Source organism: Bacillus rossius, chromosome 14 (assembly GCF_032445375.1).
Source record: "Bacillus rossius redtenbacheri isolate Brsri chromosome 14, Brsri_v3, whole genome shotgun sequence".
Lineage (NCBI taxonomy): Eukaryota > Metazoa > Arthropoda > Insecta > Phasmatodea > Bacillidae > Bacillus > Bacillus rossius.
In genome coordinates this window covers 15700229-15714555 of record NC_086341.1, presented here as the reverse complement: position 1 = coordinate 15714555, position 14327 = coordinate 15700229, and the positions used below count along the sequence as shown (strand labels likewise).

Below are 14327 nucleotides of genomic sequence, written 5' to 3'. Positions count from 1 at the left end.
AGGCTGGATTTGCAACTGCATCAACATCATGTGAGCAGGATGTTGACGCATGGCCAAGACTTCAGGAGACAAATTTTCCATTACCACCAGTTTTGACGAATTTGCCACAGCAGATGATGTCCTACCACCCTGTGGAGAGCGAGATCTAGACGAAGGAAGAGGATGAATCTTCTGCAGATGAATGCAAGCCTATCCCAACATGCCGCGAAGCCATGCAGTTCTTAAAACTATTTCAACATCTTTCTTGAAGGAACACCTGATGTTCCTGAGTCAGTCATGAGGAACCTGTGGGAGCTACAGAAGTTCACCTCCAATTTGTGTAAAAAAAAAAAAAGCTCAAAGCACAAAAGGTTCAATGAATTTTTTTCATAAGTAAAATGCTATAAAGAAACTGTAATTTCATGTAAAATTTATTACCATCTATTTTTTTAACATTATAACTATTTTAACTCATGAAGATCAGACTTTTTAAAATTTATCCTTTAAATAAATTTTCCTGCTTAAGAAGCACGGTTTATCCAAATACATATTATCTTAAAGAGTGTTTTACTGTATAAAATCATGTTGTACTGTTTAATAGTTAGATATAAATTTGGTATCAATTTAAAAATAATTTTATGTTCAAATACTATTTATAAATATCTTGTAAATAAAAACTCATTTAATTTAAACTTTCTGCATACTGTACTGTCTTTTTTTTTTTGTTTACTTGCAAACCATAATCTGTACAATAGAACGTTTCACTGAAAATAGTGTGCTAAATCCGTGAATTCAGCAAAAAAAGATTTGCAGTAAGACAAGTCTGTTAGAGTTCTTTTGTTTTAAATTACAAATCAAACACTTTATTTTTATGTTCACTTAGTATCCTGGAAAGTTATGGTTGGCGTTGAGAACGGATGAATATCTTCAGAGTACATTTCATCTGGCAAAGGCTCCTCCAAGTCCTCTGGATAAAATGTTGGAAAATAAGGCGCTTCCTCCAATTTCCTGGAAAAGAAATGTTGATAATTAGCATAAGTGATTCACATCAAAATTAAGAACACTGCTGGTGTAACATGCAACTTTTGTCAGCACATCATCTCTGATGGCATGCCAGGCATACGGCGATGGTGCGATGTGCTAGCTAGAACGTGCAACTGTCAAGTCTGTGTCAGGTTCTCGGTAGTAGTACTCGTGGCACCCATTTCCCGACTGTCACTTGTAAGGCAAGACATGATGTTCATTTACGAACACTGTTAACAGAACAACAGTAGCAGAAGGATATGTAGATCATTGATACATAATACTTTGGAGAACTAACAAGTTTCATGACACAGTGTACTAGTATCACTTCCGTGAGTTCAGCACATGTTTTTCTCTAGTACAGTCATACGTCTTAGCATGCGCGCAGTATGTGAAAATAATTTGAAATGAACACACAGATGCAAGCTTAGATACTTTAGCCTGCCAGCATGCATGTAAACTTACACATAAAAGGCACGTACGTCTGTCTTTAATTCGTCAATAATACCGTATATACTCGTGTATAGCGCGCCCTTTTTTCCCCTCAAGTAAAGGAAAATAATAAGGATGCGCGCTATACACGGGAAAAAAAATTTTTGGGGGGGGGAGGCGGGGAGGAGTGGAAGTCGTTAACTGACGGGTGACGTTTCTGGCCAGCCCCCACACATACGCACAAGCAACAAGGCCTCTGTTTCACACACACACACACACACACACGCGCGCGCGCGCAAGCTCGCACATCATGGTCTCTTGTTTATTTTTAGACCTCCCCCCTTTACAGAAAGCCAGCTCAGAAGCTAGTAAAAAGAGAGAGAGAGAAAGAGAGAATGTTGTCACCAGTTCCCCCCCCCCCCCCCCCCGGCAACTTCTTCGCTTCCTCCATTCCTCACCGGTGAGTCATCAAGTTCTCCGCGCCAGCTTAGCAACGTAGCGCGGCACGCCTCCCTCCCTTCCTTCCTTCCACGTACCAGTTGTGACGATATAGCGCTTCATTATCTTCCGTTTAGACAGCAGAGTTTATGTATTTTCCTGACGCATCACCACACATCAATTTAAATAATCAGGTACCACAAAATGTTAGTAAAATTTATTTATGGGGGAAAAAAAATTTCAATTTTTTTTTTCTTTGGAATTAGTTGCAAAAATCGTGGTGCGCGCTATACACGAGGGCGCGCTATACACGAGTAAATACGGTACTATAAATTTAAAACAAAGTGTTCCATTGTTCATTTTGATAGCTGATTTTGCCGATATTTAGTTGAACCAGCGTTTCTGCCAATTTACAACATGCATATTAATTTTCGGCCGATATTACTGAAAAAATAAGTGCCTGTCATACGGTAAAGTAGGTCACAACACAACACAAACTTGTTTGAAATGGCATGCTCTAAATAAATGAACAGAAAATTCAACTGCTTGATCTGCAAATGAAATATTTGAAATCTCATGACGGAGAAATTTCATGGTTGCTACAGGACTAGAAAACCGGGAAATGTCAGGGAAATTAAAATGGTCAGGGAATTCCGGGAAATGTCAGGGAAAATTCTACGAATTCTGGAAACTTTAAAGTTGCTTATAATTCAAACAAAACTTTGTTTTGATGCGCTCGTACCGCTACCGAACGACTACGCTAAAAGGCTGCTGGTTAAAGCACACGGCAACTGCAACTTTCTTTTTACTTGGTCTACGTTTGTCCATTGCAATAGGCTGTTACAACCACCCACCATAACTTCTGGCCAATCCAGGCACTCGTTTTTTCACTAGCGAACCCGGCCTTCATTTGTTCGTGTTTTGATCCTTTTTAATTTGCCCTTGAGACTTTGTGTTTTGTTCCGTTCCATGCAGTGAACTACATAACGGGCATGGCGTCGTTTATCTTTTGAAGGCTATTTTCACGTGGAATAATATGAGTACAAAGTTTATTACGTGAATTTAGTGAAGTTAGTTTTTGATGCGATCATAAGAAAATAAAGTGCATTTTGATAAAGAAGCAATACCAATTCTCATTTTGAAAACTACCAAGCTGATACGAAAACACGTGGCTTTTGTGTGCGGTTATGTTTTTGTATTTTTTCTAACTATTTTTTTAATTACTTTTTTTTCAACCGTTATAATCCGTGAGTTTTGTTGAGTGACATTTACATTGCGTATAAAAAATATGCATAACTGAACATGTTTTCCCCCAGAATCGTTAGTTAACATTGTAAGAATGTAAGAGTATTGCATGTTGTAATGATGCCATTGTAATTCTCTAATTAGGCCCGTTATATTGCTAGGTGTGCATTTGTAATAGTTTTTGTATTTGTGTAGTAATATTTTTTTAAGAATTCATAAACAATAATTTTTTAACCTAACCTGAAAATATTAATATGTACTTTTTTTTAGCTTAGAGATGTCGAAGAAAACTACTTTTAAGGAGAGTTGGCTCAAGGAGTCACAGTTTCAGCGTATCAAACCCTCTGCTAAAAACATAAATTCTGCGTACTGCACTTTGTGCTACAAAAGTATTCAACTCAGCAATTTGGGCCGAAGAGCTCTCACCAGCCATGTCGAAGGAAAAAAACACATTCGCAATTCTGCCGTCAAAATAACAATAAAAAAACCTTATTTTACCTCATGTTGAAATTTTTATATTACATTTAATCATATGCACGTTAATATTTATGGTATGTACTTCATAAGAAAGTCAGGGAATTTTTCTCTTAAATTTCTGGAAAACAGGGAAAAGTCAGGGAATTCTAAGATTCTATTTCTGTAGCAACCATGAATTTTTTAGTCAACTAAAATAAAATTTAAAAAATTGAATTTGAAAAAATAATGCCATACTGTAGGGCTTCGCATAACGTAAATTACTTTAAGTTTCCAGTACAAAGCAATCATATGAAATGCATTTCCATATAAATGTTGGGACCATGAATTTGGTATTGGGATTCCCGTTCTTGAATTGTAAACATATACAAAGTTTTGCAATTTGGCACAATTTAATTTTTTTAAACTTGTATTTCATAATTCAATATATTTCAGATGTACCTATTATTAAATTATCAGATATTATACAATTACATGTTAAATAATTAAATTTTCCAGCTTGCATTAGTAACAAACCAATGAATATACGCTAATAATTACCAGTTAAAAAAAAAAGTTATTTTATGTTTATAAACGAACACGAACAATGTTTGTTTTGTGACTGGACTAAAACAATTATGCAGTTTCGAATACCAATTTTAGAAAAGTTAATGCAAGTAAATAAATAATACATTTCTGTACAACAGAAATTATGTCTTTCTGCTGCCAAGTACCTGTGTGACACATGTTACTATTGTTGCATCTGAAATACCTTTTAGGGGATGTGCAATTTTCTATGGCACTAAAAGACATTCATTTAAAAACTAAGAACGTTTCTTAATAGGAAATCTGTAATTGGTGCGAGTTTAGTTAAATGTTTTCTATGTCAGCCAATGTAAATTGTGTTGAATAGTTTATTGTAAAATTATTAATGTCAGCGAACTTTGGGCAACACTCACTTGCTTTTGTATTGATATTACTGGTGGTTAAAAAAAATAGAAATCTTAGCCAGTTCATCTTAGGGATTCTTTTTGATAAATATTTGTCTATGCAAACTAAAATACATGTGAATTTGCATTGCATGCTTTTTTTTTAGAATGATTCATTTTGGGTAATTTAGTACATTTATAAATTTTTTTTAACCAAAATGTCTGTTCCTTGGTATTGGTTCGGAATTGGTGAGTCGGTAACAGTTGTATCGGCCAATTAGAAAAAATTTCTGTATCGGTACAGCTCTAGTGTGTGGGATCCCGACTTGCAGTGAAATTTACACGATACTTACTTCAAAGGTAGGAAAGTGTCATAGATGTAACAAACGCTGTTAGTTTCACCGGCTACTGCAGGCCCTTTGACCCATATAACGTTGTATTTGGTGTTTATTCTGAGAATCTGGAAACAGTTAACACAGCAAGTTTTAGTACTGCATTTCAAGTACTATCAAAAAGAAACACAGAAACCAAACATTTCCCTGAATTTTACACTATGTTCCTATATATAAAACTCCTGTGAATACTGTTTTTTTTATTCGATTTTAATATCAAATATTTTTCAAATCGAATTTCAAAATATTTTTTTTTTTTTCCCCACATTTTACAGGAGCCCAAGAAAAATTGATTTAAAATACAGCAAAATTAAAAAGAGAGAGAAAACTATATGGAGCCATAATAGAGAGGTGTATAAAACTAACAAAAAAAATAAAAAATAATAACTGGCAATGCATTTCCTAATATTAATAAAATTTTAAGTTTGAATATGTTTTGTTGATCTAACTGATTCAGGTAGAAACAATGATGTATAATGTTGCAGAAAACAAATCTAAGTTTATTATGCATGTCACATTTTTTATAACTTGTATACCGATTTTATTCTAATGACAGCAACGTGTACAAACAAATTAATCAAATACGTACGTAGTATGTACAAAAGACAAACATTCAACTGCAAGAACACGCACGGAAATGCATCTCGACGGAGCGTGAAAACGAGGACCTACCTTGACGCCGCGCAGTATCTTGTGCTTGTTGCCCATGTGGCCCGGCAGCTTCGTCCCCGGCCACACCCGGGCCTTCTCCCCGCCGCCGCCGATGTTGCCCGGCCGCCGGTGGGTCTTGGTGACTCCGTGCGACGCGGGCATCCCCTTGAACCCCCACCGCTTCATCACGCCTTGGAAGCCGCGGTCCACCCTGCAATCACACCGCGCGCTCCCGCTCGAGAGACTTGGCTTCGCCCGCAACGTCGGGCGTGCCACAAGTCCCGCAAGATCTCAGCACGGAGAAGAGGCAAGTGGGACGGAAGAGGAAGTGTATATTAGTGGGGCACAGCCCAGGAGGTTGAAAAATTTATGCATTCTTAGAGTGCTGGGTCATTCCATGTCAAATCAACACACTTTTAATAAAATATTTACCTCACCATCTCAGATTTTGATGAAATTATGCACAGATGTTACCTCCATACAGACTAACACAAATATAAAATTTTAGAATGATATATCCATCCGTTTTGAAAATATTGTAAATTTTCTAAAAAAACACTCAAAATCGCACGACAGGCATATTTTAAAATTACCATAACTCTTATCCAAAATAAGTCAGAAAGGTGAGACAGGTGTCATTTTGCAGCATTTCGTATGGCCTTTCATGTGATATGTAACACAATAATGTCTAGAAAAAAAATAATTTTTAAAATTTAAATTTAAAATTTTGAAAAAAAGTTCCTTTTTAATTTTTTCAAAAAATTCTATAAAATTTTTTGTACAAATATTAAATTGTCTACAAAGTTTCAAAGTGGAGAGTTAATGGGCTCATAGTAAAATTAATATATATGTACTCTTACTGTATGAAGATACACGCAGAAGAGTCATCATTAGTTGGATGTTTTTAGAACAGTTGATATGTAACTGTGCACAGACAGCGCTATTTGGTTCCATACGGTTCTGCCTAATATTTAGATCTGCCGGTCCGTTCCGAGCAACACGTTTCCATCAAACTGTAGAGCTGAACTTTCCAAGACATTTGACATGCACCACAACTGCATTCTCATGTCATGAATTTCTTTTAAGGACAATGTTTTACTAGTGTTTTACATAATAAGCAAATGTTGCAATTTTTGTGGCAAAATATAGGCTATGGATTATTTGCTAATAATATTCAACAGTTTGAACTGGGAGGGGTTTAGCGAGGGAGTGCATCTGCAACTAGGTTGGAATGGGGGCCACCATGCAAGAAGCCAGCATCTGGACCCTGCTATGTCTCGATCAGGGATTATGTTTCCTATATGAGGTACTAGACTCATTTCCAAATTTGATTGCATTTTTATAAAAATTAAAAAATTAACAGTAGAACATTGGAGCAGGAAAGAAAACAAGGAAGGTTGATCTGTAACACTGTAAAATAAGTATGTATTGTATATTCATACCATAACTTGAGACGGCACTCACGTTTTGCCACGTATGTCGACGTACTGTCCAACTTTGAAGTGGGATGCATACAGAGGCGTTCCCGGCTGGACCACAGCCTCTGGCGAGACCAAGAATTTGCCCAGGATTTTTTTGGGCATCACTCCAGAGTCGGAGAACAGCCCGCAGTACTCTTTCGTGAACTGTAAAATACCCAAGAAACATCAGATGCATCCAGATCAATTACCACAACAACTACATAATGTGTAAATAAAGCACCAAGTAAGTAACCCTAAACAGGTATCATATCCGCTTTAAAATCCAGCGCACACACACACACACACGTACAAGGCATCAATATTTCAGTTCTCTACCTCGCTTATATTGAAAGAAATTGTGCAGCAGATCATTAACCGTAACAAATTTTTAAGATTCTTATATTTTTTTTTTAGACAACAAGAGTACTTTTAACATAGATCGATAGGAAAAGCTACCGCTGAAGTATAATTGAAATACATACATGAATCAGAATACTGAGGTGAACTTGTGACATCTTCAGAGTGCAACAAAAGAGCATAATGTGCCATGCATCTTTTTTTTTTAAATCTGTTGATGCTGCTCCAACTTATATTACAAATGTGCATTTCATTAATAGTAATTTAAGTACAGTTGTAAGGTTGGACACACAGTATCAGATATTCACATACTTTATTCCTGATCTTGACTGTACTGTACATTATATAATCATTCTGGAGCTTGATTAAAAAAAAAAAAACAATTGGTACATTCATACTGTTTGTTTTGTTTTACAGTGGTAACACATCTATGCATACAATATTTGTCTTGTTAATGGAAACAGTTAGGTACAAGGCACTTACGACCTGAGGGTCTTCGCTCTCTGCTCCGACAACCAGGCAGCCCAGCCTGTTTTCGAAACGTAGTCTCTTCCTGGGCTTGCGTGGCGGGTCGTACTGGTCAGGCGGGATGTACCGAACTACGTGGTTGTCCACAACCTGAACAGAAACGAGACAGAGATATTGTATACAGAGCTTACTCCCTCACAGTAAGCAGTTTCCCGCTAGAATCAACATTACCACACCAGTCTTTTTTTTTTTTAATGTAACATCATTTTGTGTGTGTCTGCTGATGATCCTATAGGAGATGTTGCGAACACCGCATCACCAACACAGGGTGGCTGCATTCTAATCCTTAACCCTTAACTCATTCTGTTATCATTTTTCATAAGGGTTGTGTTGGAACTAATCCAGTGAAAATTCAAAACTAACATTTCTTGATTTTTTTTTTTGTAAAAACAAACTACCTACATGTGGTAAAAGCAGTGAAATTCTGTAGCTATTTTATGCTGACCCCTTCGCTAATTGTTTGCATACAAGCTTTTATTTTGAGCTCAGTGTCGAAAACTTTACTTGCTTGAAATTGCTTTAATGATTTGAACCAAGTAACACATTAAGGGGCCTTCTATCTGGAGGTGTGCTTGTCGAAAGCATGGCCGCATGCCACTTAAGAGCCTTACACACAAGAGGCAATACTACTGCATTCTATACACTAGTGATCATCGCATCTGGCACAGTACCTGACTCGAATGAGCAACCCTCCCACCAAAACCCTAAAAGGCGAGGTCATGCACCGGTAAACTAGATGTTTGTCATATACAAGTCAACCATCACATGGCTACTGGCCTATTGTACGTACATAGGTTCTAACTAAATAGTAAAGAAAAAAAAATTGCAATATCATACACTGTGAAATATAAATAAATAGACTAATAAGTAGTTTTTTTTCCAAATCATTTAATAATATAACAAATACAAACCTATCTAAATATGGACAAACAGTCATTTTTATTAATGAGATACACTGTCTCTTTGTCTTTCACCACCACTAGAAAAATGTTTTCAAAAATCGGTTGATTACCAACATACTGGAAAAGGCCCGCATAGAATTGACGTGTGCATAATAGAAGTCATTTGTGACTTTACAACAAGAACGGAAGCACAGTAACGAAGGTCAGCTTTATTCTGTCTGTCGTGTCTTTACTTGGAATGGAGTGTTCACACGAGTAAGCCGGGGACTGAGTCAGGCTCGCTGTGTCCCTAAGTAAAGTGAAAGAATGGATTCGGCAGAAGTAGCATGAAAACACAGTAAGCAAACATTAATATCACACACATAATGATGACAATATTCATCTTCCTTTCACCGCATGAGATTTGCGATACCCGAAAAGTACTACACGTGTGGTGATAGATACATCGACATATCAAACAACTCTAGTGCTCGGGAGGCTTTTTGGTGAATATAGCCACTAATGCTCCATGCTCATGTTACAAAGATCATGGGGATTGATCAAAACAACATGGTAAAGCTCAAACTTACAAGTTGGCATACAAGTGGTTCGAAGTCCACTATAACCTTGTAGGTCCCGTTGCTTCGAGGCCCTTGCACGTAACTGTATGACGTAACAACAGTGACATACCCTGCCCCAAATTTTAAAAAGGGCATGTACGACTGTGGAAATATTGGGTGGAACATAATACCTCTTAATTAGGTAGGGATTTATAAATTTTGAAAAATAAAAGCTCCTGAAAGGGTTATTATAATGCATTTCTGATTTTTGAAAAGCCATAATCAAAACTATGGTTTAATATAATTTTTTTTGTACTAATATAAAAAAATAAAAATAAATTATACACTGTTGTACAATAGAATTAAACATGTAAAATACTATGAATCTTTGATCTGGCACACTCAGGACAATGGCCATGCTGGAGTAGCAATTTTGCCAGATTATCAAAGATCAATATTGTTTCAACTGAACAACCCTATGTGAAAAAGGTGAAACAGGAAACACTGGCACATACTGAAATGAAAAAAAAAACAAAACAGACAGTAGCAATAAATTCTGAGCGGACTAAAAATGCTGTAGTGCGGGCAAAGTCAACCGCAGGAATCTATATAGAAAAAAACTAAACACAAGCGGTGGTTTTGAGATTACATGAAGTGTCGAACCATAGACGGCCGGATCGAAGAACTTCCACTATAAGATAACGCATATCTTTACAAAAAAAAATTAATTTTCAAACAAGCCTGGTGTAATTTATTTTCATCAAAAAAATTATTTTTTTATAGTTCTGGAGGGTTACTGAGAGGAGTCCTATCAGACTGCCGCTGCGTGAAACCCGGACCACAAGAACTGCGCACCTGCAGCAGGGTGGAGAGGATCTTGGAGCCGTTGCTCGTCCACATGGGGTAGACGCCGATCTTGCGGGCGATGACGCCCGTCCTCCGGAGCCCCGGGGCCCACGTGCCCCTCCCCAGGGGCGGGTTCCTCAGCGGGCTCTGCTGGTAGGTGCTCACCCCGCCGACCACCGCCGCCGGCCCGAACCTCTCCTCCACTATCTCCTTCACGAACAGCTTGTTCTCCGGCGTCAGGTTCTCGTTGTATTGCTGGGGGAAAAAAAATTGGTTGTCTGTGAAGTCGGTTTACGGACGATAGTTTTAATGTGACGTCATAACAAAACATTGATGAAATGATTGCATACTTGTATGAATAAAATTGAATCATTTTTATTGAATTATCACTATTTTGTATGGACACAAAGAAGGAGTGAAATGAAATCTACAATTTAATTGATAAATTTACTTTTATTTGCACTCATTGCACATATATAATTTTTTTTGTACGTAGCCTTTTTTTTTTTTTTTTTTTTTTTCAACCTATGAAAATTTTGTTGCATTGTAAAAATTCACTCTCATCATTTTTTCAAACACTCCTTAATGTATAATTTAAAAAAAAAAAATTATTCATTTTTTCTTTCTTTCTGTGTATCACATATGGAGTCGAGTGCTCCGGGAGACAGAAAATGTTAGTATGTAGGTACATATACGCGTACACCAGGTACCCACAAAATCTTTTAAAGTTCAAGAGCCAGGTACAAAATCTACGAGCCTATCTAAAGTTTAGTGAACGGTTTCTGATTTTGGAAGCTGCAAGGATGTGTGGAGCTTATCACCATTTAGTGTTTCTGACTTAAAAACATTTATTTATTTATTTTTGGTATGTAGGTTATAGTTTTGTCTCAACTGCAAAATACATTTACCTATTTCTGTTAGTTACAAACTTTTTTCAGCAAACCAACAAAATACTGAGTGCACTATGAAAAAAAAAAAAAAATCTAAATACTGCAATTATACATCTAGTCTAAAAAATTACCTAATTAAAATCAAACTTCAAGAGAAGTTACAAAAACTTCCTTTGATGGCAGAGCAAATATCTCATCTTCATTAACTCAAACATTTTGAGACATATTTATTAGGTAATGGAAGCTCTAAACTTACTGACTTTTCCCCCCTCCCTTAATGAATTAACTTTAACTTGCAAAAATATAAATCTATGGCATACACATGTGATTAAAACACAGGTTATTACGGTGAATGTACCATAAACTGATTTGTATCTGTTAGAAAAATCCTACCTTTAACACAAATACTATACTGTTAAGGGGCCCGCCTCGTCAGGGGTGTATGTGTGTTAGTAAGGCGGGATGATAAGCGTGACGCTCGCTGGTGCTTCCAGCACGGTATCACCTCTAAGTGCAAGTCTCTGAACTGGCGCGCATTCGTCTCGTCGTCACAGGATAACTGTGAAATTTGAGCGGTGACCGTAACATTATATGGCGGAGAAATGAAGATAAAGGTGTTATGCAAGCCTCTTAAGTGCTTTCAAGAATCTGTACTGATAGTTTTATGCCTAAAAATTACTCTGAAAACACGCGTTTTAGGCATTTTAACGCTTCTAAAAATACAGTCTAAAAACTTAATCCGAAATTAAAAGTACTTTTCGGTCCTCAGCGAACTCTTAAATGCTATTCGTAAATAGGCTCCACTCGGATATCTTGAGTAGTTTTGAAATCGCGTTGTTTTTCCTGAAGCTCTGCAAACCGTATGTGTGCCCAGGTAGGCGGGCCCCTTAATAACAATTAAAGCTATAAAAAAACAATATTAAGATGTTTTATTTATTTTTGTCTAATGATAGCCTACAACTAGCAAAACGTGAACAACTAAGGAGAGACAATGAAAAATAACTATTTGCTATCAATAAAAGAAAGCTGAAATGAATGAGATAACAATACACATTAATGTTACATTAATGGTACATATTAATGTTAAAAATAATTGCACGTCAATACACTATCAAACATTTTAGTTTTAATGCAAGGGCAAACAGCAGATACAGAATATTTTTTTTGCAACAGCTACAACAGCGCTTAACTTACTAAAAAAAGCGGGAATAGAAATAATTTTGGCCATGTTTTGAAGTAGTACTCACAACACGCTCTTTCTTCAGAAACCAAGATGGTTGGCGAAGTCGTGGCCTGTTCTGCTGTTTCTTCCATCTGGTCTGTGTGAAGTTGCCTGTGACACTGGAGGAAAAAAAAAAAAAACAGTTTGGTATTGGTTCACAGGTTACTAGCTATGCAACATCTTAGTTTTAACAAGAGCATGATGACTGTGATAAAACATGAGCATTTTATATTGGCACACCAGAGTTCTAAACTTGGTCCAGTCACTCTTTTTTTTTTTGCATGGTTTCCTCGAAATCACCCCCTCCCCCCCAAATGTTGTAACTGCAATTCCCTCCACCAACAACCTTTATTGTCTAAGTTAACTGTCTAAGAGAGGGGCGTATCAATCTCACGTGAGTCTGATAACTAGTATCGGGGAGTCAAACAAATGCTGAAGGGTATATCACTCAATAGGGCAATATATTTTTCATGAAAAGGTTTACAGACCAGCTTTGTGGTTGGTTGGGTTTATTTCAGGCACACCTCTACTGTCAGTACTCCACAGTCATTTACATCCAGTGCAGAAGCAATCGTGTTCTGAATGGCCCAGCCAAAAAATTGCAATGGCTTCTCTTGCAAACGGCCTGCAATCAAAAAAGTGTCCAGCTAAGTTTAAGATAAAATATACACCTGCAATTGGGCTTTCATCCATTTAAACGGGGTCCTTCCCCTACTAAACTCTCCCATTCCTTACATCTTTCTCCGTAGGTCCTTCACACCCCCCACTTCTGATACTTCTCCCTCAAGTCCATTCCACTCCCACTCTTTCCTCACCCGGAATTAGTGCTTCCCTCTTTCTCTGTGCAACTCAGCTCTCAGCTTCCCCCCCCCCCCTCCCACCACCTTGATCACTTTGAACAGCCTTCCTACCCACCTACTCCCCTGTAAAGTTTCTCACCTCAGCTCCTTGAATATTACTTATCCTCTGAGTGTCTCTCTCCCCCCCTTCCCCTTCTCCACCACACACTCATTCCCTCTCATATCTTTGGGCTGTACCTTCTCCAGCTCTCGCATCTCTGTCACCAGGGGTACGGGTCCCCAATTGCCTCCGCATACTACCATCATCGGCCTCACCCACACGGAGCTGTTACCTTTCTTTCTGTTCCCTTCAATGTCCTGGCAATCAGCCCCAGCCCCCTCCCGCCCACTGTACCTGCTTCCCCATCCCAGGGTTTCTGTAAGGTCACCCCCATGGAGGAGAAGGAAGGGGCAAGAGGGTGAGATGGATAGACCATCTGAGATGATAAGGGAACCAGGGTGAGAAAAGTTACTGGGGATGAGGAGGGTGGAAAGGTTGGTAAAAGAGAGGGGGTGGGGCAGGGGACAGCTGGGAACTAGAGTGCACAGAGGCGGGTACATAAGAAAGAGAGATCAGGAGAGGAAACTCAGGAGGGAACGGCAGCGAAAATAAAGAGGGGAGACACTCATTCCTGATGAGGAACAAGGAGGGAGTGGAATGGGCTTGAAATAAAAATTTTGCAAAAGATTCAAAGTATCTTAAGGGAAGGCTGTAAAGAAAGGGTGAGGAAATTACGGGGAAGACTCCTTGTTACCGGGTGGAAGCCCGATTGCAAGTTCAAGTTCAAGCTCATTCCAAACGACCACTCCATCTAGCCTTTGTTTAAGTTATCATGCTTTTTTTTTCTGCAGACATACATCGGGCACTCACCCACATATGTCACGTTACCACGGCCTGGTAGTGGACTGACTTTCTGTTACCTTTAACTAAAATTTACGGTGTACTTAATGAACAAAGCAGTATTAAGGTTAGAATGGCAAATTGAGGTTAGAATTTCATGACTTTATGATTACCCTAAAAAAAAGTAATTTATCTTAAATATTTCTTAAAGATATATTAAACATATTATACGTCTACATTATACCTTTGTTTAAAATGTCCATAGTTATGTGGTACGGCTTGAAACAAGCGGCTCAAACAACCGACCACAGCCATTTTGAAACCGCATTTATTATACGCTTTGCTTTTGTTTTGAAAGAAA

The 14327-nt window shown here is 37.8% G+C and overlaps 1 protein-coding gene across 1 annotated transcript; it reads right to left on the bottom strand.

Annotated features, from left to right (window-relative positions):
- Positions 1–665: 665 nt before the first annotated feature.
- LOC134538674 (large ribosomal subunit protein uL3m) lies at positions 666–14308 on the bottom strand. The gene is made up of 8 exons (XM_063380091.1): positions 14211–14308; positions 12312–12405; positions 10184–10429; positions 7843–7977; positions 7007–7167; positions 5564–5753; positions 4853–4959; positions 666–987 (listed from the first exon to the last, which is right to left on the bottom strand). The coding sequence occupies exons 1-8, from the start codon at positions 14279–14281 to the stop codon at positions 855–857; spliced, it is 1137 nt and encodes a 378-aa protein (XP_063236161.1). The 5' UTR covers positions 14282–14308; the 3' UTR covers positions 666–854.
- Positions 14309–14327: the final 19 nt, after the last annotated feature.